We start from the raw sequence: 26,564 nt of genomic DNA, 5'->3' as shown, positions 1-26,564 counted from the left end.
ATTTCATCTTAATATAAAATATGTCATCTTTCTGTTCTGTTTCACAGAATTCCAATTTCCCCCGCCCCCCTCCCTCCAAAAAAAACCCCCTTCCTTACTTATAGGGTTGAGCATTTCAATAAATTAAAAAGCACTTATGCAGCAAAAACAAATAATATATCATAACTTTTAATAATAATTGTTTTCTTTTGCTTTTTTGTTTGTGTGTTGTTTTTTGTTTCAGGCATTTGAATGGGTTTATAATGATTCTAATAATAATATTCTGTATTTGACTGTTTTTTTTTAATTATTATTATTATGGGGAAGACTGATAAAATTGGAGTTGTATCTTTAACTATGATTGTGTTTTATACTGTATCTTTATAGACAAATGGGAACTGCCAATCAATAAATTGAAAATTCATTCTGTTCAAAAGGTTTACCTGTCTGTTCATTCCCCCCACCACATCCCCATTCTAATATTTATGGCTAGTTATTGATTTTGTCTTGTGTGTCTTTATTTGTGCCCTCATAGGATTATTAGTATTATTTTGTTTTTTTGTAATTTTTCAAAACACAAACATTATTACATTAACCAATCACACGAAGAAGAAAAAGTTTTCCAAGTTTTGCGAAGAAAAAAAAACTTTGCGCCCACGTAAACTCTGCGTGATGACGTCATGCTTGTGCTGGGTCTCTGCTTGTTGTGGCGTTCCCTTCCTCCGCACCCGTCCGTCCGTGCTGCCGCTGGAGTTAGCTAGGAACTAAAGGAAGGTCTGTCAGTCGTGACAGCCGGGCCGACCGTCCTTTTCAACTTTTCCAAGCCCAGGTTGTGCCTGAGGAGCTCGGGGAGTGTTTTATCTATATTTTCGATGCATGGGAGTGCCCTGGGAGAGGCGAAGGGAGAAGGTAGGTCTCGCCGCAGCAGCTGCATCCTGCTGCCCGTTCTCTAGTCCGCCGGAGCTTACAGTTCAGCCTGACTACCGCATTGCTGCCCACAGAATTGAAAAACAATGGTAGTGTAGGCCCTGCTAACTTCGTACCTTTACTGAGGTTTTGGAAAGTCAGATGTCGTTAATGCTGGTGTAACTTTAGCTGTGTAAACCGATGGTTTCTGACTGTGTTAAAGCACCGAGTGCCAACAGTGCTGCGGCCACGGTGTGTCATACCCGGGTGACTTCATACCTCACTGTGTGTGTGTGTGTGTGTGTGTGTGTCTGTTGTAGAGCAGGCGTGTGGCGCTATGAAATGCTAAAAATTCACGTCGTCTAGCTGTCAGTGCGCATACCTTACCCACAGAGCCTCGAAAACACACATGTAGTCCAAATTAATGACATTTGTGTAGGCCTGCTCACAAACCTTAACCACAGTCACCACAAGCGCAGGTGCAGATGCAATGAAAACTAGGGGGATTTTTTTTTTCACAGCCCAAGCTAGGTTTTTCTGGCATGTCATTGGCAAGGCGAGCCCGTCAGTGATTCAGCCACTTTGTGCGCACTGAACTTTTTAGTGGGATCACATGGATGTTCAGAGTGTGTCCAAGTTTGCTGTGTTTTAATTTGCATCCTTCTTCTTCCCCGGGAGACTGCTCTCAAAGACTAATTTGGTGTGTCTAGTTCAGCAGCAGTAGACTCCCGTGTAGTTTTACCCATCCCTGCTGTGTTTTGTAACTCTGCTACATCGAGATGAGATTCTGAGGCTTCAGGCCATGCTAATATGATCTCATAGCCAGCTCACTGACTCCCCATCTTAACTCCCAAGTCTAGGCCACGTCAGACCCCCAAGCCTGGACTAGACTGAACTGAACAGTCACTGCCACGAGCTTTGGTTGAGGTCCATGATGCTTGTGTGAAGGTCACTTCTCTCATCAACTCTTTGATCATCATACCATTGCATAAATATGGATTAGTGTAATAAGTATCATCAGGTAAGAGAAAGAGTACGTAACCCCCATCTTTTCATTCATATTCCAGATAACTGTATTCTTTACAGTTTATTTGAGTACATTTTCTCAGGCATAAAACTGTAACACTGTTTGCACTAAGAAAACATCCAGCTAAGCTGGATATTCTATACTATTCTGATTCTGATAAACTATTGCTGCATAGAAAACAGTTAAAAAAATTAAATTAATAAGGCTTCCAGGCCTGAAAAGTGAAACCAACTGAGAAGTATCTTAAGCCTTTTCTTTTTTTTTTTTCAAATGGCTACGTGGGCTGGTGTTTTCCGCTGTTGACGTCACATTTTCAATCTCTATAGTACACAGGAGGGTTTGTATAATAGGTAATATTCCCCAACTGGTTGATTATATTCTGCCTTGATTTATGGGAGTAAATATATATAACTGTGTAAGTGAGAATGTGTGAACAATGGCCACAAGGGCCCCGATACCAGTGTTTTCCGGTTCTGCAGAAGTTTACGGGAAAACAGACCTCAGGCTTGACCTCTGTAAACACTTTCCTGATGACATAATGAGCTCAGTCGCTCATATCTTCGATACAACATAAACTCCATTTAGTAAATTTTGGGTATTCTAATTTTCAGAAAGGAGGATCACACACGGTGTGCTTATTGAGCCTGCGGTGTCACTGTCAGACTCACCCCTCGCTTGTCACATCGCTTTTCAAAACACCAACCAGATATGACACGGCGAAAACACTCGGCTCGAGGCTTTTACTCTTACTACGAGTAACCCTTGAAGCTCTTTTCTGAACTGAGCGGATTCTGTCATATTTCAGGCCTGCTTATAGAACAAAATGACTGGGTTTGCATCATTAGTGAGGTCATCAGGGTTATTGATATATACTGAGGTATCGAAACTCACCATTAAGGGTACGGGTGAGGTCATTAAATCTCGTCTTTATGTGGAAAAGAGTTAAAACAGGACTTCACAAACCAGTGGATGATGTCATAGTAGCTACGTCTACCTTTAATTCAGTCTGAGGGGAAAAAATGGAGACACTGTTGATGACAGTGTTCCCTGTAAGCTTTGAGATTAATAGGCAGTTTTGTGGTTAACATGGTTTAATCATCCTTTTTAAAATAATCATCAACCTAAAGCAGTGTTTTGTTTGTTTTCTCTGTAGCGATTGATAAAGTGTTTTAGCAGTTTATCTGCATTCACAGGATCAGCTGCATCAGTGTCGCCCTTAACCTTGGCTAGTAATGATTAATGGTATCATTCATAAGCAGTTTGTTCTGGGATGTCTCTTCCTTTTAGTGTACCCACAGTTGCTGAGGAATCTCTGGGGAACTTTTTTCCACACGATCGATTTCCCTTTTGATTTTAAATAAATTCCTCAGAGCCTGCTGCCCAGAACTGTGGCAGGTGTCTGCCTATGTTTCTGTTTGGCTTTCTGAGCAGTATGTAGCTTTAATCAAACAGTTGTTCCCTGTCAGTGTTTGTGCTGAATCGACTTTAGAATGACCCAGTAGTTGTGACTAACCTGGCACCAGGTGACTGATGAAGCTACAGTGGTTTTGGTTATGAGTAATGGTCTCCTCAGAGCATGCTTTAACTTGATGTGTGTGTTGCAAAAGCTGCACACCAGCTCTTATATGAAAAAATATAAATATCTCAAAATGCTGTTGTCAGTGAGGCTAAAATAGTCTTTTCTGTATTTTTTAGCAGAAGGTGTTTGTGTCCTGTGGCCTAAGATCTGTGCTGTTGAGATGTGCAGTACAGCTTTGGTATTAGCATGCTGTTTTGCCTGTACCTACGTTTTACATGTATGTAAACAGAAAAGCTCAGCTTGCGTGTCAGTCACAGCAGTCATGAAAATATATATCTGTCAGGACCATCATTGGAGATATCTGTGAGGAGGCCGTAGGAACGAGGCAATTGAGGGGGATGTTAGTAGCACAATAGGAAAAGGACAAAGCCAAAGAAGTTGTGAAAAACAAAAAGAATGAAGGAAGTAAAGGTCTTTGGAGTTTTTCCTTTGGGTGTAGTCAGAGAGCCAGCTGGATTTATGTTTGAAAGAGAGGAGACAGGCAGAGGAAGAAAGTAACTGAGAAGGATTCATTTTTCATCTGACTAATGGCAAGGTTGCAGATCGGTACCTCCTACACGTGAAGGCTTTTTCCCAGTGTTTGTTCATGGGCAAAAACCCCGGCCTACAAGCAGGCAAATAAGTCATAACAAACCACAGTAGGAAATAAACAATCATATACAATGGCAAGCAGAGACGTGGACCAGTGCCATCAGTAAATGTCGCCTTATTTGTCGATAACAATGTTTGGCTGATATAGCTCTATACCAGTGCATATCAACCAGTAATATTATTTACACATAACTTTCTTTCTTCATCTCAAAATGGAAGTTAAAACTGCGAAGCGAACAATGAAAATCCACACACACACATGCACTGGAGATTATTTAGGACATGTTTGAAAACAATTACCAGTGGCTGTTATGCTTTACATGGCATGGAAAAGGCCCAGCTGAGGCATGTATAGGTTTTGAAGGAACTTAGTTTGATCTCCAGACAGTGATCTTTTACTGATGGCCTAGCTTAATTCAACAATGTGGCACTTACTGAGTGTGATGCAGCACAGTGGTATGTGACCCCTTCTTCCAGCTAATTTTGAAATGTATTCCTTGTATAAAACTCAGAATACGCATCACCTTCAGGTAAATGTATAATTGAAATAATTTGCACGCTAATTCTTGATTATTGGAGAATGAACTACAATTATTAGATTTTCTTTTGATTAATTTTTAAATAAATGTTTCCGTCTCCAGTTGAACATTTAAACTAAAGACACACACTTTGATATCTGACAGCAGTTCTCTTTCTAATTCCTTATGTAGCTCTTTGCTTATTGCAGTGACTTTAGCTTTACAGGGTTTTTTTTTCTGGTCCATTTGATCATAAACATCCTTTATTTTTCTCGTCAGTACTTTGTGTCTGTGACCACGAAATCCAGTGAGTGCTTGTCTCGCTGTTCCCCGCTAAAGGCGGAAAAAAATTGGTCTGCTTTAAACTGATGACTGTCTTCTGAAGGAATGACAAACAGCCGTGACTGCTTGGTGTTGCGTAGCTACACGATTATGTGTTCTCGCCCACAGATGTATGCACATGCGCACATAAACTATTGCCAAGAAACACTTTCATATTTTGTTATAAACACTCAAACACATCGTGTAATTTATTAACATGTATGTGCTCATCCAGTGCTGATAGCTGAACGCACACTTGTAGTGAAGCTGGATGCAGTTCAAGAAATAATGAAGAGACTCAAGCTAAATGCTGCCTGTGTGAGTGTGCGTGGTATGTTCGTGTTTACTGAGGGAACTGTAAGCTGTTAGCTTTCTCTCTCCTCTGTTTTAACAAGCACACCAAACATTAAAGGCTCAGCCTTTAGCTCCAGCCTTATGCTTCTGTTATCATAAAAAATATTGGAGAAACGTAAGGTTATCAATTAATCAATGAAAGCATTTAAAGTTCCATGCAAATCAAGTCAAAGTTAATCTTGGATTAGATATTTTTTGGGCCCTAACACACAAGTTCATCTTTAGTTTTAGAAGGTTTTCAAAGTTTTTACCTCAATAAAATGCTACATTCAACTGAGCCTGTCTCTCATCTGTTAAGCTGTGCTGTGTGCTCCTCTCCAGCCCTTTTCACACACTTTGAAACGGAGAGCAGAGGAGAGCGTACATGAGATTAGAACGTGGTGATATTCATCTGTTTTGTTTTCCTTTGTCCTGCAGACAGCGCTGGTGGTCCTGACTGTTCAGCAGGATGAGTGAGGCGGAGGGGCAGTTCTACAGTGTTCAGGTGGTGGACTCCACCTTCACTGTACTCAGGCGCTACCAGCAGCTGCGGCCCATTGGCTCTGGCGCCCAAGGCATTGTTTGGTAAGACAAAGAAGTTTTTTTCAGTCTTTGATTGATTAAATGGGCACAGGTTAAAACTTTAGACTGCTTTGGGAAATCTGCATTCTAACTTGCATAGTAAACAAAAACTCCTTTTTTCCCTACACCATAAACTTCCATACCATTCAAGTTAACACATAGTTACATTTCTCAGGAGGTGTAGGTTACTTAGAATATTGTGGCGTAGGATTAAAATGGGGTTACGGTGTAGATCTGACGCTGTATAATTCACATGTTAGTGATTGTTGCTGAATCGGTTGAGCCCCTTTGGGGTCAGGTGTTAGATAAGCTGGCTCATTATCAAGTGTCACAGCTTGCAGCGACTCTTAAATAGAGACACAGTTAATGTGATCAGTAGTGTCAGCTGTGTTTTTGCTTCCATCATGAGTGTAAATGTTGCTGGAAAAAGTACTGTTATGTCAATATCATTGTTCCAAGCTGAAAATCTCACATTTGTTGAAGCTATTGATTAGAAATATTGGCACCCTTGACTTAATTCATTATTGGCTACATGATTATATCAAACGGAGCTTGAATTTAATTTTAGATACATTTCCCTGAATGTCAGACTTGCAGAGTACTGTGCAAAAGTCCTGAGCCATTATTTCTTTGTTTTGTTTCCAAGGAGCCAGATTTTCTGGCTCTGTTCTTGAGCAATCTTTCTCCAGGCTTTCTGATGGTCTTCAAAGGTTTTCTTTGGAGATTGGCTGCTTTTTGAGGCCAGTCCATGTACCTGACCATTTTCAGAAGATTTGTATTTTTGTTTTGTGTTTTTGTTTGTTAAACCACTTACACCAGGGGTCGGCAACCTGCGGTTCCGCGTGGTTTGGGAAAATAAACTGGAAGTATTTAGCTGAAGTGTATTTTATTTATGTTAGTTCTTTTTTAACTTGTAGTTCTAAATTGGAAGATTATTGTGATATTGAAATATAAAAATAAAATTATATTCTATTATTTTTTCATTGCTCAAAATAAGCGTCACACTCGCGGAAGCCGGTGTACCCGCCAAAACGCCGTGCATTTATCGAGACTTTCAACCCCAGGTAGGCCAATTATGGATCTTCAGATCCATATTATGTCAGCAGCTGTTCTCTATTGTGAACTACGGCTGCTTGATTATGGCAAAAATGATAATCACGATTATTTTCACTGAAATTGAGATCTCGATTATTTGATAATATTTATTTAACAATAACAATGTGTTGAATAATGGCTTTAAAGATTGTCAAAAAATAATATAAAATAGTGTGCAAATACTGATAACAGTGCAAATGTTTGCAATATAAAAACTAAATGAAAAATGTAAACATTAATTTTTAGTGAACTTAAAAATACTGCATAATATTTATGCATACAAATAACCAAACATCAAGGCAAGCTGTGCAGCCACACAATGCACAATTGCATCAAACTGACATTGAGGTATGTCAACTAAAGTTGCTGCTCCTTCATTGTTTGATCGTATGTCACTTTGTGAGCGGTCTTCAAATGATTGAATACATTTGTAGTGTTGCTCTGTGGTGCAGCTACGACACCGTAGCAAAGTTTACACACTATGTCTACTTGATCCACGTCTGACTCCACGAGCCCATAATGTTTCCACACCACTGAAATCGTTTTACCTCTCTTTTCGACCAATGGCATTCTTTCCTCAGCAGCCATTATCCTTTCCTCTCCAAATAACTTCTGCAGAAGTTATTTGGAGGTTAGCAGAGGTTCAGGAGCAGAAGTCCCATTGTAAACATACCACGGCAGAACCGACGATGTTTGCATGAACATGCTTTTCAGCACCTCTTTATAGGCCACTTTTCACACACGGTTGCTGTACACATACAGCCAGTTGTAGCTTTTCAGCTCACAGCCCGACACATACCAACACAACAGCACAGATAGCGCAGATGTCAAGGCGGCGAGGCGTGATTGCGGGTGGCGCTCAGGTGCGTCCGCCTCCCCTGCAGCGGCGCTGCAGAGCATGCCCTGCCACACACATTAACCAGGTAAAATACATATTTTACATATACATATCTTATGGGATGATTCAGTGTTGATCCCTTAAGTTAGGTGTACAAAACAGACATATTAGCAAAGAACCAATGTAATATAATGTGTGTCTTTAGGCACTTTGTTAGACAGAAACACAATTTATTCAGATTTCCTTAGTTGAGTCAATGGAAAATGACATCCAAAGAACAGCTTTGAATCTACTTAAAGAAGCCTGGAGAACTATTCCTGAAGACTACGTGACTCAGGCTCAGGCTGTGTAGACGTTTAAAGATGTTCATCTCAATTTTTAACTTTCAAACTTGTTGGAATTATATATAGTCTCCCTTTCACTCATATACTGTATTTAAATGTGTTTTTGTACATGTTTCAGTAAATCACTGCCCCCATTCAGTTCGGGTTCAGGTTGCTTTATGGGTACAAACCCATGGGTAGATTTGGTCTGCAGTCGTGAGTCATCTATCCTCACACGCACCCCACACCTGTTTTATGTTGTATTCTATTAATTTGCATTGTTGTGTTATACTTTTATTTTCGTAGGTTTTATTATGAAGCACTTTGTGATTTCTGTCTGTGAAAAGTGCTATATAAATACATTTTACTGAGAGTTAAACTGCTGTGGTTTAGGTCGGCGGTCCCCAACCTTTTTTGCGCCACGGACCGGTTTATGCCCGACAATATTTTCATGGACCAGCCTTTAAGGTGTCGCGGATAAATATAACAAAATAAAACTAGTACCGGTACCGGAAAAAAGAAAATTTATTCATAACACACGTAAAAAGACCCAGGAAAACAGAGTAAACGATAAAAATGATAACAAAATAACGCTGAAAACCGATAAAAACCCTGAAAACTATACATTTCACACCTGATTATTTTCCTCTGTGCAGCCCCGATCATGTTTAAAGTAGGGTCGTAAAAAATTATATTTTTATTTTTACTATTTTTAAAATGTGAATGAAACTGAATGTGTAACTAGGAATTTTTGAATAAGCTGTTTTCTCTGGGATGCACTTAGTTTCTTCTTTGCTAACATTTGTCTCTGTCTTTTTTTTCTTTAATGAAATCTGTTGCAGCTCTGCTCTAGATACGGTCCTCAGTATACCAGTGGCAGTGAAAAAGCTGTGTCGGCCCTTTCAGAACCAGACCCACGCTAAGCGCGCCTACAGGGAGCTGGTGCTGCTCAAATGTGTCAACCACAAAAATGTAAATCTTCTTTTTCGACCTGCAATAAAATGTGTTGAACATTTGATGAAGGTTAAACCGAGGTGTGGCAGAAAAATGTTAAAGTTGATAATTTCCATCTTCTCATGTGTTGGACAATATTTCTAATATTAAGAGGTAGCCAGAACATATGTAATATAAATTTAAGTTCAAGTCATCTCCTTGGACTAAATATAACATTTCTGGTTTGGGGTAACAGAAGCCCTGCTGTGCCTTTAGTTGGGCCTCACCAGTAGGTAGGAGAGCGACAGAGTAGAGTAACGGCTTGTCTCTCTGCTTGCAGATCATCCGTCTGATCAATGTATTCACGCCTCAGAAGTCCCTGGAGGAATTTCAGGATCTGTGAGTGGCACTCAAGTGTTTTTTGGCTGCTTTGGTTTTCTCTCACATGCAAAGATTTAAGCTGAAGTATTTTGCGTCTTTTTTTCATTTAACAAACATCCTCTTATTTACTTTCCAACGTTCTCTAATCCTCTGCGTTGCTTTCATTCGCTCTCTGGTTTCTATTTTTCACGCTTTGCTTTTGTCACATTTCCTTTATCTGCTTTCTTATTTTGTCTTCTTTCTGATTGTTTTTTAAATTCCTGTTATTTTGTTTCTTTTCTTTGCACTTGTAGCTCTCGCACAGTAGCACACAAACACAGTTTGCACTTGTTCCCCTCCTCTCAGGTATCTGGTGATGGAGCTAATGGATGCCAGCCTATGCCAGGTGATCCATATGGACCTAGACCACGAGAGGATGTCCTACCTGCTATACCAGATCCTTTGTGGAATCAGGCACCTGCACTCTGCTGGCATAATCCACAGGGTAAGTGCAAGCAGTAAATGTGTTGCTGGCTAAAAGAGTCACTCTGAAAACACAGTAACTTAATACTTAAATAGCGCTTAAAAGTGTAACGTTTCCCATGTTGTGTCTGTAACCTGACAGCTCTTTAATATTTATTAATACATGAAAAAATTTGCATTTATTTAAACTTTTGCTTGTTTTGTGTATTTTAGCATTAGCCAATGAGTATATCTTTGATTCTGAAATAACATTATTCATTTTGTATTTAGATAATTCTTCCAAAGTTTACTTTATAAAGTGGTTAAAATGGTTGTATTACGTTTCCATCTGCTTGTCAACTTTAAGATTATTGTGCCTGTTTTCCTAAAGATTTATCGAATTTTTTTTCCCCCTTCAGGATCTGAAGCCCAGTAACATTGTGGTTAAGTCAGATTGCACACTAAAGATCTTGGACTTTGGCTTAGCTAGGACAGCCTGCACTAATTTCATGATGACCCCGTACGTGGTGACCAGATATTACCGTGCCCCGGAGGTCATTCTCGGTATGAAGTACAAGGAAAATGGTGAGTACAAACCAGCCTTAAAAAAATCTTTTAAACACTACTTGGTCAACATGTAACACTGCTCTCTTTCAGAATAATTATTTTCTAATAATCTGTTTAACATGACTTTATGTAGCGTGTCCGAAAATCATTTAACCCATCAGGACTATCAATACAAGCTGCTCCCTGGAGTTCTTCATGTTCTCGAAAAGCCAGGTTTTTTTAAACTTTATGATTAATTTAATGCTCCCAAAAAAAACCCCAAACAACAACACTCACTGAATACTTTATTAGATGCACCCTGCTGGTACTTGGTTGGTCTCCCTTCTACCTTCAGAACTGGGAAATTCCCAGCAGATCAGCAGCCCCAAAACCACGCCACCTTCAGAGTCGCTTAAATTGCATTTCTTCTAGGGCTGGTTATCGTCACTGATTTCTAGGATCGATTCGAATCCGATTCACAAGGTCCCGAATCGATTCGATCCACAATCCGATTCGATTCATTTGATTTGAATCGGGGAAATTTTGCCTCAGACAGTCAGAAATATTATAATTCTGATCACTTATCAGTACATATCTATATTTTTATATCTATAAAAAGAAAGCTGACACTTGTGAGACTTTATCAAAGGTGTGAGCATCACAGCAGATTCCTTTGTGTCAAAGTAACTGAGGATAAAACACAGAAAAACATGAAGGCGGTTTTCCTGGTCTGGGTTTTTGTAGCAGATGACCTTAAAAATATTGTGCAGTAGATCAAAAACGAAGCAGAGCAAAGTTACTGAGGTTTGATTAGAGACACAGCTAAGCATTTTGCAATTTTGCATAATTTTAAAAAGTTTAAATTTGTTCAGTATTGAACAGCAGAAATGAGGCTTTCTTGTCGTAAGTAAAAAAACAAAAAACAAACAGCGACTGACACTGTAGACTGGTGGGTAATAACTAGGGGTGGGATTTGATTATCGATTTAGAGAGGGAGAGAGAGAGCTCTACATGAAGTGTGATTTTTATCGTGGTGGAAGCAAAACAGCAAAAGTAAGAGGAAATTTGTGACGATGTTTATGTGAAGCGTAGTTTGGATCATCTTTAGTGGCTGGTTCAGTCAATATTGTTTGGAGAGAGATAAAAGATGCAGCTTCAGAATCGAGCGCAAAAAGGACGTAAACCTAAAGTGCCCGCCGACGCTTCAAAATCAGTCTGCTTTCAGCCCCGACGGCGTGAGAAAGGCAACATCTCACTGATTCGGATGCGCCGGGTCTGCGTTTTGTTTTTACATCTTTGTGCAGAATCCGTGTACCTGCTCTCATTTACTGTTTTAGCTGTTTGGTGGTTGTAGAAATTTTGTGAGGTTTAACCTGAGATTCTGGCGTTTCAGGCAAAATAAATTTATATTTAAAAATCGATTCAGGATTTTAATGAATCAATATCACGTTATCCAAGCCAGAATCGATTTTAATCGATAATCAAAACCCAGCCCTACTTTCTTCCCTATTCTGAATCTCACTATGATCTACAGCAGGTCATCTTGAGGCATGTCTGCATGACTAAATTGGGTTTCTGTCATGTGACTGGCTGATTGGGTATCTGCATTAGTGAGCAGTGAACAGGTGTGCCTAATAAAGTGAAAGGTGAGTGTATATTAGCAATGGTTCTCATGTACAAAGTGGAAACATTTAATGGTGATTTTGACTCGTCATAGTAAGTTTGACTCTTGATATATTAGCATGATGTTAACAAATATGTTTACTATACCACCACTCTGCTGCAGTGGACCTGTGGTCAGTTGGCTGCATAATGGCTGAAATGATTTCTCACAAAGTCCTCTTTCCTGGAAAGGACTGTATCCTTTCTTGTTCATCTCACACAACAGTTGGTTGCTCTGTCTGGAGCCAGGAGACACTGAGATATTTTTGTTTATTAAAGGCAAGAATTGTTTATTTAGTTGTATAAAACACATCTGGAGGGGGGAATCAAAGCAATAGTTAAGTTAATATTCTGAGAAATGTATACTCTGTGTAGAGCCGTGTAGTTGTCAGTATAGCCATTGCAGTCAGAGATAGAAACCTGACCCATGATATTATTTATCTGCTAAACAGACAGGTTATCTCAATCTTTTCTGACCTGGGTTAATTACAGGGTGGAGCATGAAATATGACTCATCATATTGGGGTAGGTTTGCAAAATGGAAGTAGTCCTTGAACTGCTCTTCAAAGAATGTAGCTAAGCTGTGAGACCAATCATTTATAGGAGTGAAACCTGCCAAGTGTTTACATTTATGTAATGGCTGAGTGGACTTGGAGTAGATTCTCTGGAGATATTTTCAGAGAGAGAACTTTTAATTTTTAGTGAAGCTGAATTTCAGGGAAAAAGAGGAGCTGATGGGTATTTGCCCCTGACGACCACTGACAAGCAAGCAGTCGACTTGGAGAGTGAGAGAGAGAAACGAAATACAGCCTGTCCTGCTAAGTGCGTGCAATTACACACATGAAAAATGAGGGAGAGAGCAACAGCTGTGCAAACTGATAAGCCAGGCTGTGGAGAAAGGCGTGGAAAGCTGAGACTGACTCCGAGAGAAAGAAAAGCCTGAAGATGGCTATGATGAAAGCCTCAGGCCGCGACTCTGCTGGCAGATGCACCAAAACCGATGAGAGCTCGTGTTTCGCATTTTAAATGTTTCTCATTCAAATTTGAATCCATAGAGCATGATTTCCATCATTCTGTGTGTCACTTTATGTTACTATACATTCAGTGTGGATTGTATTATCTAGTTGATGTTATCTGGTCACTTTTAAGTTAATATCTCTTCTGTGTGGTTATGTGTGTGTGTTTGTGTGCATCTGTGCGTGCTTGTGCGTTTTCTGTTCCCAGTGGACATCTGGTCAGTGGGGTGTATCATGGGAGAGATGGTAAAGGGCAGCGTCATCTTCCAGGGCACTGATCGTATCCTTCGCAGCTCTCATCGTCTCTGTGCCAGTTGTTGTCCCTCCTCCTCCATCGTCATTCACACTCTATCAAATATTTCTAGTCTTGTGGGTCTCCCGGCACACTCGCATCTTCTCAGCTGTTGAATTTACGATTTACAAAACACTCGGGCTGAGTTTAAACTTAAAGTTTTGTGTTTTCTCTGCAGAGTCTAACTCATTATACACTGATAGGAAATATTTATTTTACAGATCACAACCCACTGATAATTTAGAGAAGTTTTTACTCCTAATACATCCATTATAGGTCAGGCTCTAATTCCCGTTTCTCTTCAATAAATATTAATCTCTCTTGTTACATATGTAAGCTGCCTCTTAGCTCCCAGCTTCCCCTTTGCATTCGCACCCGAGTAGCTGAGAATGGATGCTGGGCACAAGTGTGAGTCGATGATAGATTGCTTCCCATCCTTTGAAGTAATTGCCTTGCGCAGACGTAAGTCAACAGACCGTGCACATCTGTATTTTTAGCCATGCTAAAATGGTTTTTCAGGTTGTAATACTGCTCTGTTCACTTAACAGAGTGGCTAAATTAACCTAAACTGAAATTGGCCAATATCCACCTGATGGATTGGGACAGATACCCATTGTTCCCAGATTAGGGACTTTTTATATGTTGCCATGATGTGGTTACATCTGTAGCTTCTCAATATAAATCATTGCTTTTGTAGTTATTTGACAGTAAAATGACTCAGCATCTATTTGATGCATTTACATTTCTTTAGAGCACAAATTCTTGTTAATCTGAGTGAATGGTAATAATTGGTAATCCTGTAAGGTCAAAATTTTCATCTCTCCTATGCTTTGGTGAATTAAGGCTTACCTTTGCTAGCTTTCATACAAAATTATTTAGTGTACATGTCGGATCTATTCTGTACCTTTTCATCTGTTCTTTTCACTTGCTTACATGTGCACAGGCCCATCAATTTACTGGAGATTTCCATAACAAGTGTGTTTTCTAGACATCGACCAGTGGAATAAGGTGATTGAGATTCTGGGCACACCCAGTCTAGAGTTTATGAACCGACTGATGGAGACTGTGAGGAACTATGTGATGAACAAGCCACAGTATCCTGGTGTCAGCTTTGCCGAGCTTTTCCCAGACTGGGCCTTCCCTTCTGAGTCAGAACATGACAAATTGAAGAGTAAGAATTTTTGATACTCTCTTTATGTAGAGTGTTATTTTTAGTATCCAATGATACTCCTGTACTGCATAGATTTAGTAAAACTCTGCGGTGTAATGTTGTCGTTTAAGAGGTCACATCATTAAATAAAACGGAACAAATCTTGACATTGACAGACATGTTGGCCAAACACCATCAGGGACAATATTCAATTGTCAAACAGAATACTTAAATTTAATGATGTCGTAAGCCTGTTTCCATAGTAATCCTGCCCTTCCTGTGTTGTCATAACAGCAAGTCAAGCACGGGACTTGCTTTCCAAAATGCTAGTCATTGATCCCGAGTGCCGCATATCTGTAGAAGAAGCTCTTAATCACCCCTACATTCACGTGTGGTACGACCCGGCAGAGGCCGACGCGGTGAGCAAGCAGTTCCCCTCAATTTGTGGTAAACTTCATCAGTGCTGCGGCTGTGTGTGACATTTCCTTTTGTTTCACAGCCTCCTCCACAGATTTCTGACAAGCAGTTGGAAGAGAGAGAGCACACTATTGAGCAGTGGAAAGGTGGGATACACTGACCTCTAGAGAAGCAAACCAGCAGCGCACCATACCGGGCAACTGCTGTTCTACTGTTGCTGTTGCTTTTGTGTTGAACGTGCAGGCATGAGTGTGGTCACCACTGAAAGCCATTAACCTGTTCTGTTTCTCCACAGAACTTATTTATGAAGAGGTGATTGACTGGGAGGAGAGGAACAAGAATGGTCTAATGAAAGAAGATTGCTCAGGTACAAAGTTTTCCTCTATCAGCCCAAAATTGTTAGCATAAGCCCAAAGCTGCAGCCTCACTGGACGTGTCACTGTTTGAAAAACGCTTCACACTGACAGCTTCACCAAAACAAACACTCACTTTGATGTTCACAAGGCGCAAAAGGGTCCTAGAACAGTGTGTACATGTATGTGGATATATATATATATATATATATATATATATATATATATAATTTTTTTTTTTTTTTTTTTTTTTTTTTCGTTCACACACACATATGTCAGTATGCAGCAGTGGAAACAGTAGTTGTCCCTAAATATTGTCTTTCAGTACAATACTCTTAAAACAACTACAGTATCTTAATGCCCTACTGTAGCTAAGGAGTCTGCTGGCATTCTCATGGGCCATAAGATGGGTATCCTTAAATGTGCCATTGTGGACACATGCACTCTGTTAGGTATACCTTGGTGGTACGTTGCTGGACTGCCTTTTTGTCTTCAGAACTGTCCTTAATTGTTCGTTGCATAAATTCAACAAGATGCTGGAAACATTTCTCAGGAATTGTGGTCCATATTGCTTTGATAGCCTCACACGGTTCCTGCAGATTTGTCGGCTGCATGTCCATGATGTGAGTCTCCCATTCCATCACATCTCGAAGAAGCTCTCCTGGATTGCGATCTGGCCCATTTGTGTAGACAGTTTGAATGCAGTGAACTTGCTGTCATGTTCAAGAAAGCAGCTCGAGATTGTTAGCAGAAGAAGCTAGTATAAGAGGGATACACTGGACATGGTCAGCAAGAGTCCTCAGGTAGCCTGTGATGTTTAAATAATGCTTAATTGGTACTAAGGTGCTCGACGTGTGCCAAGAATATATGCTCCAGACTATTACATCACCAGTAGTAGCCTGACCTGTTGATGCAAGGCAGGATGCTTTCATGTTGTCGACGACAAATTCTGACTCTACCATCTAAATGTCACATTTTTCAAACCTGTGGTAAGCCCATGTTAATTGTAGCCTCAGTTGCTGCTTGCTGGATATTTCCTATTTTTCAAACCATTCTCTGTAAACCTTGGAGATGGTTGAGTAGGTCAGTAGTTTCTGAAACACTCAGACTACTCTGGCACCAATGACAATGCCACATTCAAAGTTACTTACATCATTTTTCTTTCCCATTCTGATTCTCCGTTTGAACTTCAGCAGGTTGTCTTGAGCATGTCTGCATGCCTAAATGCACTGAGTTGCTGTCATGCGATTGGCTGATTAGGTATTTGCATTATCAGTTTAACAGGTACAGTGGGGCAAAAAAGTATTTAGTCAGCCACTGATTGTGCAAGTTCCCCCACTTAAAATGATGACAGAGGTCAGTAATTTTCACCAGAGGTACACTTCAACTGTGAGAGACAGAATGTGAAAAAAAAAATCCATGAATTCACATGGTAGGATTTGTAAAGAATTTATTCGTAAATCAGGGTGGAAAATAAGTATTTGGTCACCTCAAACAAGGAAAATCTCTGGCTCTCACAGACCTGTAACGTCTTCTGTAAGAAGCTTTTCTGTCCCCCACTCGTTACCTGTATGAAAGGCACCTGTTTGAACTCATCATCTGTATAAAAGACACCTGTCCACAGCCTCAAACAGTCAGACTCCAAACTCCGCCATGGCCAAGACCAAAGAGCTTTCGAAGGACACCAGGAAAAGTATTGTAGACCTGCACCAGACTGGGAAGAGTGAATCTACAATAGGCAAGCAGCTTGGTGTGGAAAAATCAACTGTAGGAGCAATCATCAGAAAATGGAAGACATACAAGACCACTGATAATCTCCCTCGATCTGGGGCTCCACGCAAGATCTCATCCCGTGGGGTCAAAATGATCATGAGAACGGTGAGCAAAGATCCCAGAACCACACGGAGGGACCTGGTGAATGACCTGCAGAGAGCTGGGACCAAAGTAACAAAGGTCCCCATCAGTAACACACTAAAACGGCAGGGAATCAAATCCCGCAGTGCCAGACGTGTTCCGCTGCTGAAGCCAGTGCATGTCCAGGCCCGTCTGAAGTTTGCCAGAGAGCACATGGATGATACAGCAGAGGATTGGGAGAATGTCATGTGGTCAGATGAAACCAAAGTAGAACTTTTTGGTATAAACTCAACTCGTCGTGTTTGGAGGAAGAAGAATACTGAGTTGCATCCCAAGAACACCATACCTACTGTGAAGCATGGGGGTGGAAACATCATGCTATGGGCCTGTTTTTCTGCCAAGGGGACAGGACGACTGATCCGTGTTAAGGACAGAATGAATGGAGCCATGTATCGTGAGATTTTGAGCCAAAACCTCCTTCCATCAGTGAGAACTTTGAAGATGAAACGAGGCTGGGTCTTCCAACATGACAATGATCCAAAACACACCGCCCGGGCAACAAAGGAGTGGCTCCGTAAGAAGCATTTGAAAGTCCTGGAGTGGCCTAGCCAGTCTCCAGACCTCAACCCCATAGAAAATCTGTGGCGGGAGTTGAAAGTTCGTGTTGCTCGGCGACAGCCCCAAAACATCACTGCTCTCGAAGATCTGCATGGAGGAATGGGCCAAAATACCAGCTACTGTGTGTGCAAACCTGGTAAAGACCTATAGTAAACGTTTGACCTCTGTTATTGCCAACAAAGGTTATGTTACAAAGTATTGAGTTGTATTTTTGTTATTGACCAAATACTTATTTTCCACCCTGATTTACGAATAAATTCTTTACAAATCCTACCATGTGGATTCATGGATTTTTTTTTTTCACATTCTGTCTCTCACAGTTGAAGTGTACCTCTGGTGCAAATTACTGACCTCTGTCATCATTTTAGGTGGGGGAACTTACACAATCGGTGGCTGACTAAATACTTTTTTGCCCCACTGTATACCTAATAGAGCGGCTGTGAGTGGATGTTCCAGTAACAATGTACTAGGAAGTGTAAATGTTGTTGCCATATGCAGCTAAATTTCCTGTTCTGTCTGTTGTTTTTGTGTTTAATGTGTCAGATGTGGTGTCAGGTTCGGCCTCCCAGTCCTCTTCAGCCAACGATATCTCGTCCATGTCCACAGAGCAAACCCTGGCCTCAGACACAGACAGCAGCAGCATCGACACACTGACAGGACCTCTGGACGAGAATCACTGAACACAGACATTTTCCACACATCTCTCTCTGTCTGCCCGCCTGCCATCTCCAGTTTTCGCTCTCCAAACATCAGTAGCCCTTTTCAGACATGGAATATGTAACATTGGTGAAGTCAGCAATCTGTTAAAGTGACAGCACAATCTTTCAGACATCGGTCAGTTTTACATCGGTGTTTTCATGGATTCAAACCAACAAACATGACATGCCTGAATACTGTCAGCATTGCCTTTAGTTAAGCGGAAACACATTCTTGAGCGAGTTGTTCTCAAACAGGGGTACTCTGTGCGTGCGTGCGCTGCTGAGAAAAACCTTCCCACACAGGCTCCAAAACAAATCTCTTTCTTCATGAGTGGGAATAATGAAAATGAGGAATGTTTTAATCTTATTGCAAACCAAGTTTATGAGCTAAAATGTTAATATGCACATATTTTATTGTTTAGGGCGTTCTCTTGTGAGCTGAGCAACTCACAAAGACGCGTTCGCGGCACACCTTTTGGTGTTCGTTACCGTTAATGTCCTGCATGCTCTTAGTCTTGTGCTGTGCTGGAAGTGTTACGTAACTGTTACGAGGTCTGACCCAGGAGATTTGCCATCACAGGTTTGAATACATGAAGCAAACATGTTCAGACACCGTCAGGAGAGGGTACATGTCTGAAAGGGGCTTAACAGCCATCATCATCCTTTCTTTTCTTTGTTTTTTAACTCCACATACACTTGTTCTGTCCCTTTATGTCTTTAGTTTTTCTCTTTAGTCTCAATGGACAGGTTTATTTTTCTAATTTGTTACCCGCTCTGTCGTTGGAACTGCTGCCTGCAGGTAAAAGATACCTGTGCTCTCTGTTTTCTCCATTGTTTTACTTGATCACCTGCCTATATGCGGTGTATGCATCCATATTGATTTGCCAGTAGTACGTGGGGGAGTCGTTTGTTTTTGTACGCCTGTATTTTAAAAGTTTTATTTTTTTAGCAATTCGAGACCAGAGGTCATCGTCATGAAATCGGGGCAGGCAAGCATCACACTGCGACCTGCTCTAGTGCATGTTACGCCACAAAGAACAAAAGCTTACCATAAACTGATGGCATCAATCATGATCAAACACTGATCAAAAGTTTCATCAAAAGTATTGCAGATCTCTACAGCGGTGCGTTCTGCACAGTGTTTTTGTTTTTAATTGAATAATTAATTGGCTTGAGTGATGTTGGTTTTAAGCTTTTCCCCATGACAGCGAGGGGAAGCTGTGATTGCAGTGTTACTGTTTATTTCCCGATACAATGTACTGTATGTAAAGATGTCACTCATAGTGGCTGTAGACCCTTTCATTACAAATAGATAGGATGTGCTTGTTTGGTTAAGAAATTCAACATGTCTGTGGAGCTACATATATCTATATCTATATATATATTGCAATCACCCTTATTTGACTTACGGTACTGACTATAAGTGTGTACATCAAAAAAAAAAAAAATCATAATCCTGTACATCCGGAAGAGGCAAAACAAGATACTTGTATTTATTTTTGTGTGTTCTTGCAGAGTGTTGCACACAACCACAGTGACGCCCGTGGGAATTAAGCCTCTTGTCAAAACGTTTCATTGACAAACGTGTGGACTGCTCCCTTTTGTCTTTTTTTCTGTCTCTCTCTCTCTTTTTTTTAAACCATTCCATTAGTGCTGGAAAAGTTACACAATGAATCATGAAATCAGACGACACGTTTTAACCTGCATGAAGGCTTCACACCTGTAAGAAATTGTAGTTCTTGCTATACAAAGAAATGCATTCAAGAGCATTCTTTCACTCACAGTACGTTTCCGTTCTTAGTTCAGAAAGCTTTTAGAGTTAGGGAGCTGTTGTAGTTTTACGAGGGTTTGTTTTTTGTTGTTGTTGTTTTGGTTTTTTTGGCCTTAAATGTGTGTTGTATGTTTTACAAGAACATGCTGTGCAGCACTCGTCCTTTGAATAATCTGACCCAGCTGTCCAGGTTTTTTAAAAGTTCCCAGAGAGAAAGCAGACATGCTGTGGTTTAAGCGTGGGTGAGACTGTGGAGTCCTGAGTTCAACTGAAGATTGAAAGTCAAAGATAAATGGACTGTGCAGATACTGCGCCCCCCCCCCCTTTGTTCTTCTTTTTTTAAACGTTTTTTTCATAACTGATTGCACATGTGATGGACATGCAGAAAGAAGACACTATGGAGTCACCGAGAACTTATGCACTATGTTGTACACAACCATGACCTTATTCTTTCAGTCATGCCTTAAATGACCTGAGGAGTGGCCATCCAACTCTCCAAATCTTAGCAGATAAGGACTGAGCATCACGTTGCTCAGGTTATCTCATGTGTTTACTATGTTTTTAAAAGAAAAGACTCCATTGTATACACTGTACATCTCGGTTTGTTCCTCCTTTTATTTCCAGAGATGTCCTCTGTGATTGCAATGACCACAAAATGACCTTTTGGCCAACATCTTTTGCCCATACTCAGCTAATAAAGTGGACATCAGTGATTATTTTTCTTTCTTTGATGCTGTTTTGTGCAATTCTCAGATTCTTCATGAGGAAATGACTGTACATTGCTTTATTAGTGACATAGTGATAAAAGACCCTCGTTAGAGTGTAATGACCAGCTCATCTTGTGCATTTATTTCCTACTCTTTGCACTCACTGCTCGTATCATAAGCTTTCTCAAAAGCTCTGCACAATGTGTTCTGTTTTCTTTTCCTCGTTGTTGAGCTCTCCAAAGATGTCGAAAAACTGCTCCATCTCCCTCTGCATCGTGGTGTTGTGTGCTTCCGCGGCAGCCCGTGCCCGTTCAGATTCCACGATCTTCGCCTGCACAACCTGGTACCAGTGCCGCTGCTGTGCGAGGTTTGTTTTCAGACGAACTACCTCCATCTGTAGCTCTTCATTTCTCTGCTCCAGACTGATGACGTGAGGAGGAAAAGAGAAGCAATATTAAAGTTAAAAAGGATAAAAATAGGGTGAAGGATACAAATTTATTTTTAATTTATTTAAAAATGACAGGATGGATTACTGGATCGTTCCTTATATCAACAGCATCATTGCAGTCCTGTGTAAAAGTACACACATTTTAATATCCAAGGTAACCTGAGTGAAAATAAAGTTTTTAAATGATTTCCTTTAAGGGGAAAAACACTATCCAAACCTACTTGACCTTGTATGAAAAAGTAACACTGCCAGCTTATTAAATCATGACTTAACTATGATTAACCACACTTTCTGGGAAGCCCAATTCAGTTTCACAGGGCACCTCCAGGCCTCATTGTTACCATATGTGTTAAACTAAGCAGTCACTTAAATAGAATCTGACAAACTGAAGTAGGCTAACTTGTTTCAAACAGTAACACATTTATTTAAAAAAAAAAAAAAAAAAAAAAAGCCCAGCAAGAAAGAATTACAAAGCTGTTTTTGTGGCTTTGGGACTAGTGAACAACAGAGAGAGCCTTTATCCACAAATGGAGAAAACATGGAACAGTGATGGCTGACCTACCAAAGTTACTCCAAGAGTACCTCGGCGACATCTAAAGAACGGCAGGCATCACCTGCCTCCGTTAAAGTCAGAGTTCATGATTCAGCAATAAGAAAGAAACTGGGTAAAAATGGCCTCCATTGTAGAGTTCCAAGGAGAAACCCACTGCTGATCAGAAAGAAAAAGGCTTGTTTCACATTTGAAAAAACAGAACAAAAAACTTCTTGATGATTTGTGAAAATATTCTGTGGACTGATGAGGCAAAGTTAAACTTTCTGCAAGGTTTGCATCCTGTTACATCTGGCAAAAAAAACGACAGCATTTCATAAAAGGAACGTCATATCGACAGTCATACACGGTGGTGGTAGTGTCATGGTGTGGGGCTGTTTTGCTGCTTCAGCATCTGGATGACTTGCTGTAACTATTGAAAATCCGGAAGGAGAATGTCCGGCCATCCGTTCACACTTGGGTTATGCAGCATGATGATGAGCCAAAATGAATGAAGGTAGTGAAGTGGCCTAGTCAAAGTCCAGTTCTAAATCCAACTCGGATGCTTTGGCATGGCTTCAAACAGGCTGTCCATGCCTGAAAACCCTCCAGTGTGGCTGAATTAAAACAACTCTACAAAGAGGTGTGGATCAGAGTCCTCCACAGTGAAAGGCTCACTGCCAATTATTCCAAATGCTTAATTACAGTTCTTGCTCCAAAGGGTGGCACAACCAGTTATTAGGTTTAGGGAACAATTGATCTTTCTTTTTTCTTTTTACACAATTTTGGATAGCTTTTCCCCCCTTAATTAATAAAATGGTTATTTTAAAACTGCATTTTGTGTTTACCCTGGTTATTTTCATCTAATGTTAAAATTTGTATTGCGCAGAGTTAAAGCTGTCTTTTGTGACTTTTCATACCATCCTTATTGAGCTAAAAGGATTGTCATCTCCACTACTACCAATGCATTACCTTACTCTGAGTGTTGGTCTATCTATATCAGTAATAAATGAGGTATGTGTTGTGTCTAGGTCAGCAGCATGGCCCCTTAAATTAGCTCTCTTTCCACTGTCATGAGCTGGTCTATATGTCATGCACACGGGCTGTGCTTCTTTTTTTTGCTGGCTAACTAGATGGCAACAAAAAAGCAGGTTTCTTCTTAATTTGCCAGTATTTTGCCACAAACATAGATGCACATCCATTTCCAGACTAAAAAACCCAAATCCCAACTTTAGTTATCCAAAATGCAGTTTCGTGTGTATACAAGCAGCATTTCCATCATAGCACATCATGAGGAGATCTGTGGGAAACTATGACAAAATTGAATCGGCTCTCGCTGATCTGTGAACCAAACAGGATGTAGGGTGAAGCTTGGAGTCAACTGATGGACCACACCAGCACAGCTGAGTGGACACATGTACACACTTTCTTTGCCTGGGAACAGTGTGTTACCCTTCATTGAAAATACACCACAGGCTGGAAAATTCTTAAAGTCATTGAGCTGTAAGTGTATGCTAATATTAAAGCCAAAAGCATCACCACGTTACATTTTAAGATACTTCATATTGTTTCACATGGCATAATTAATCTTTGTTGGGGATTTATAAATAGAAAATGTAGGACAAAGAAAAACAAGCTGACGTTACCTGATTATCCGTGCTTCATATTCCTCTCTCTGCTTCATTATCTGGTGCTGCAGGCTGGTGAGGAGGCTGCGTAAAGCACTGGCAGAGGGGTCTGCCAGGGGTAATGGAGGGGGCACTCTGGGAGACGATGTCTGTTTTGGCTGTTTGACATCAGCCGGAGGCCACAGCGGTGGGTCGTGAGACTTGGTTTGACGCATCTGAGCGGAATTTTGTGTAAGATGTTGAGGAAGCGACGTAGGGAGGTGGTGATGCTGCATCAGGTCCCCTTCTGTTAATCTACAGGATCCTGAGTCCAGCTGTAGCTCCGGTTCATGCTCCTCATCTTGGTCTGGTTTCTGGTCCTGGTTGCTAGAACATCTTTTACTGAGCATCTTTTCAGTCGCACAGTCATCCTCCATCGATCCCTGGATTTGTTTGGATGCTACAGCTTTGTGCATCTGCTCCTGCAAGTGTTCCTGGAGGCTTGTTTCTGTGTCAAAGTCCTGGAGGCTGTTTGATGTTTCAGCATCAGGGAGATTATCATACAGAGACAGAGCGCTCCGGTGCTCCTCACTCTGTGATGGGCTTGGGCTTTGGTTCACATGAACTCCCCAGCTACACCCCTGTTCTCCTCCTCTGTCTCCTCCTCTTGCTGTGTTTATGCCTCTGCTTAGCTCTGCTTCCCAGGCCTGTCTTCCCAGGCCTTCTTTACAGTTGCAGTAGCTGTGAGCTGGCCAAATGCCAAGCCCTCTTCCCCCACCGACCACTGTCTGAACCTCAGCCACAGCTGGGGCCAGACCAGGCAGTGGGCTCTGGGGGCCTGGGAGTCTGGTTACAGCAGGGCACACAACTCCACTCTCCATTTCCTTCTCCCTGGCTCTCTCTCGCTGGCCAAAAGGTGGGCAGTTGTCGTACGGGGGATCCGTGGAGCAGGAGCTGGCTGTGGTGGGGGTATCAGTAGGAAGGCAGTGCAGCTCCATGATCCAAGCAGGCACATGGGGGTGCTGAGAGAGTTAGATAACTGCCCTCCCCTTTTAAGTCTGCTGTAATTTGGGATTAAAGGCTTGGATTGTGGATTTGTGAAGCGTGGTATGGCGCCTCCTCTGTGCCAAGTGCTGATGTGTCGCAGGGAGAGGAAGGTGCAGGAGCCCTACTCCCCTTTGGCTGGCTCTCTTTGACCGAGTAGCCAGTGTGGTCTGTGTGCATGTGTGTTCATATGTGTGTGTGTGTCTTTAAGCAGGACTGACATCAGCTGTTACTTTAGCACAGCTTCTGGGGGAGGGAAGAGGGTGTAATATAGTCCGGACCATTCCTGAAGACTGTCACAGATAACTGGGACCACAGAAATAGATGATGGCCATGGGCACAAAGTGTGAAACACTCTATGAAAGCTGTAATTGCTACACAATGTTTGTGCATTTAAAAAATATATAAACCACGAGGCTGAAATTTACTGGAATTACTTTGAATGCACTCATTCTGCATCACTACAAGTCGTAACCAGCCGCTTGTACTGCAAGCAAAAGCTCACAGCATGAACTCCTGAGGAGTTCATTAGTGAATAAAAAACCACATGGTGGCGCTACAGACAAGCTTTTTAACAGAGTGTTTTTCTGTCAGTGGGTGGCGTACCCTTGAGATCACTCAGGATATTATTTAGTAAGCTCTTAGATGCATGTGATTTAATTAGCTCCTCAAATAAACTGTTATTGTTATTCAGTTTCTTTTGTTGCCTCTCATGCACCTTCATTCACCTGAATACTACAAAAGTGGTCAAACGTTTAGTCTATAGGTGAATAGTCCTGATAATTTGGGGCTCTTAATGATTTCTTTGAATGGCTCTTATATAGAGGGTATCAGTTGTATAGTATACATCTTTGTTGACTTAAATAAAAAAGAGTAGAGTATATAAATTTGACTTTAGTTTGGATTTTCACACCAGGCCAAATTATACACGCAGGCTCAAATGTATCCATACAATGTCCTGTTTATTTTAACCACTTGTCCCACTGAGGACCACTTCCTTTCTAGACCTTAAACAATTCCAAAAAATGTGTTTTATAAACTCGTCACAGGAGTGTCTCACAAATCAAGGATGCACCGCAAATGTATTCTCTGCACAGCCACATTAAACACTCAGTTGTCCATCAACACTGACAAAGCTCCACTTTTATCTGCCCTATGTAAATTACCCCATGCCCTTCAAGGCTGTGCAGACAGACTGGGGTATTTTCTGTTTGTAGTAGTGCACTTTTCTGCTTTACAAAAATCCTCCTTGTCAATCTTGACAATTGAGAGCATCCTGAGCGGCTGCATCACTGTCTGGTTTGGGAGCTGTGCCATATCAGACCACAAGACCCTACAGCGGATAGTGGGAACAGCAGAGAAGATCATCGGGGTCTCTCTACCCTCTATTGAGGACATCTACACCACACGCTGCATTCGCAAAGCCACCAGCATTGTGGCTGATCGGACACACCCCTCTCACACACTCTTTACACTCCTGCCATCTGGAAAAAGGTACCGAAGCATTCGGGCACGCACATCCAGACTGTGCAACAGCTTTTTTCCACAAGCCATCCGTCTCCTCAGCAAAAAGGGACTGACTGATAAACACGCACACACACACATACACTAACATTATCACTCAGCTTAACTCAAATACCTCAAAACATTGAGACTGGACTGACTAACCAACACAAGCGCAAACACACTGACCTACACCACCAAACCATCGCACACACCAACCTGTAAATGCTCTTTTGCACAATATTATTACTAGATATATTATATATTATTATTTCTTTTGCACTAACTTGTCTTGTAGCACCTTGGTTCCTGGAGGAACGTTGTTTCGCCTCACTGTGTATTTTTAAACTGTATATGGTTGAAGTGACAATAAAGTTGAACTTGAACTTGAACTTGAAGTTAAAGAGGGAATTGCTTTGAGATTTCAAAGCACCTCGAGTGGTCAACAAGACTAGAAAAGCACTGTATAAATGCAGTGCATTTACTATTGACAGATACGGGT

General features: G+C 41.1%; 2 protein-coding genes across 2 annotated transcripts; one reads left to right on the top strand and one right to left on the bottom strand.

Annotated features, from left to right (window-relative positions):
* The first annotated feature begins 709 nt into the window (after positions 1 to 709).
* mapk9 (mitogen-activated protein kinase 9) lies at positions 710 to 21,096 on the top strand. Its single transcript, XM_085362181.1, has 12 exons — positions 710 to 888; positions 5,693 to 5,839; positions 8,935 to 9,064; positions 9,366 to 9,424; positions 9,752 to 9,890; positions 10,267 to 10,432; positions 13,280 to 13,351; positions 14,352 to 14,534; positions 14,808 to 14,932; positions 15,013 to 15,076; positions 15,226 to 15,297; positions 18,299 to 21,096. The coding sequence occupies exons 2-12, from the start codon at positions 5,724 to 5,726 to the stop codon at positions 18,433 to 18,435; spliced, it is 1,263 nt and encodes a 420-aa protein (XP_085218307.1). The 5' UTR covers positions 710 to 888; positions 5,693 to 5,723; the 3' UTR covers positions 18,436 to 21,096.
* LOC146638688 (uncharacterized) lies at positions 20,762 to 24,700 on the bottom strand. The gene is made up of 2 exons (XM_085362189.1): positions 23,555 to 24,700; positions 20,762 to 21,353 (listed from the first exon to the last, which is right to left on the bottom strand). Exons 1-2 carry the CDS (start codon positions 24,511 to 24,513, stop codon positions 21,116 to 21,118), a joined length of 1,197 nt encoding a protein of 398 aa, XP_085218315.1. The 5' UTR covers positions 24,514 to 24,700; the 3' UTR covers positions 20,762 to 21,115.
* Positions 24,701 to 26,564: the final 1,864 nt, after the last annotated feature.

Source organism: Diplotaxodon limnothrissa, linkage group LG2 (assembly GCF_057381915.1).
Source record: "Diplotaxodon limnothrissa isolate DT_005_m linkage group LG2, D_limnothrissa_male_GT1.1, whole genome shotgun sequence".
Lineage (NCBI taxonomy): Eukaryota > Metazoa > Chordata > Actinopteri > Cichliformes > Cichlidae > Diplotaxodon > Diplotaxodon limnothrissa.
This window is presented reverse-complemented; position numbering and strand designations above follow the sequence as displayed.

Bases quoted from the DNA above. Each gene is read 5' to 3' on its own strand.
- mapk9 (XM_085362181.1), top strand. From the start codon at position 5,724: ATGAGTGAGGCGGAGGGGCAGTTCTACAGTGTTCAGGTGGTGGACTCC. The intron at 5,840-8,934 runs GTAAGACAAAGA...AATCTGTTGCAG, and splicing joins GGCGCCCAAGGCATTGTTTG to CTCTGCTCTAGATACGGTCC. The intron at 15,298-18,298 runs GTACAAAGTTTT...TTAATGTGTCAG, and splicing joins AATGAAAGAAGATTGCTCAG to ATGTGGTGTCAGGTTCGGCC.
- LOC146638688 (XM_085362189.1), bottom strand. From the start codon at position 24,513: ATGGAGCTGCACTGCCTTCCTACTGATACCCCCACCACAGCCAGCTCC. The intron at 21,354-23,554 runs GTAACGTCAGCT...TCACGTCATCAG, and splicing joins TATGAAGCACGGATAATCAG to TCTGGAGCAGAGAAATGAAG.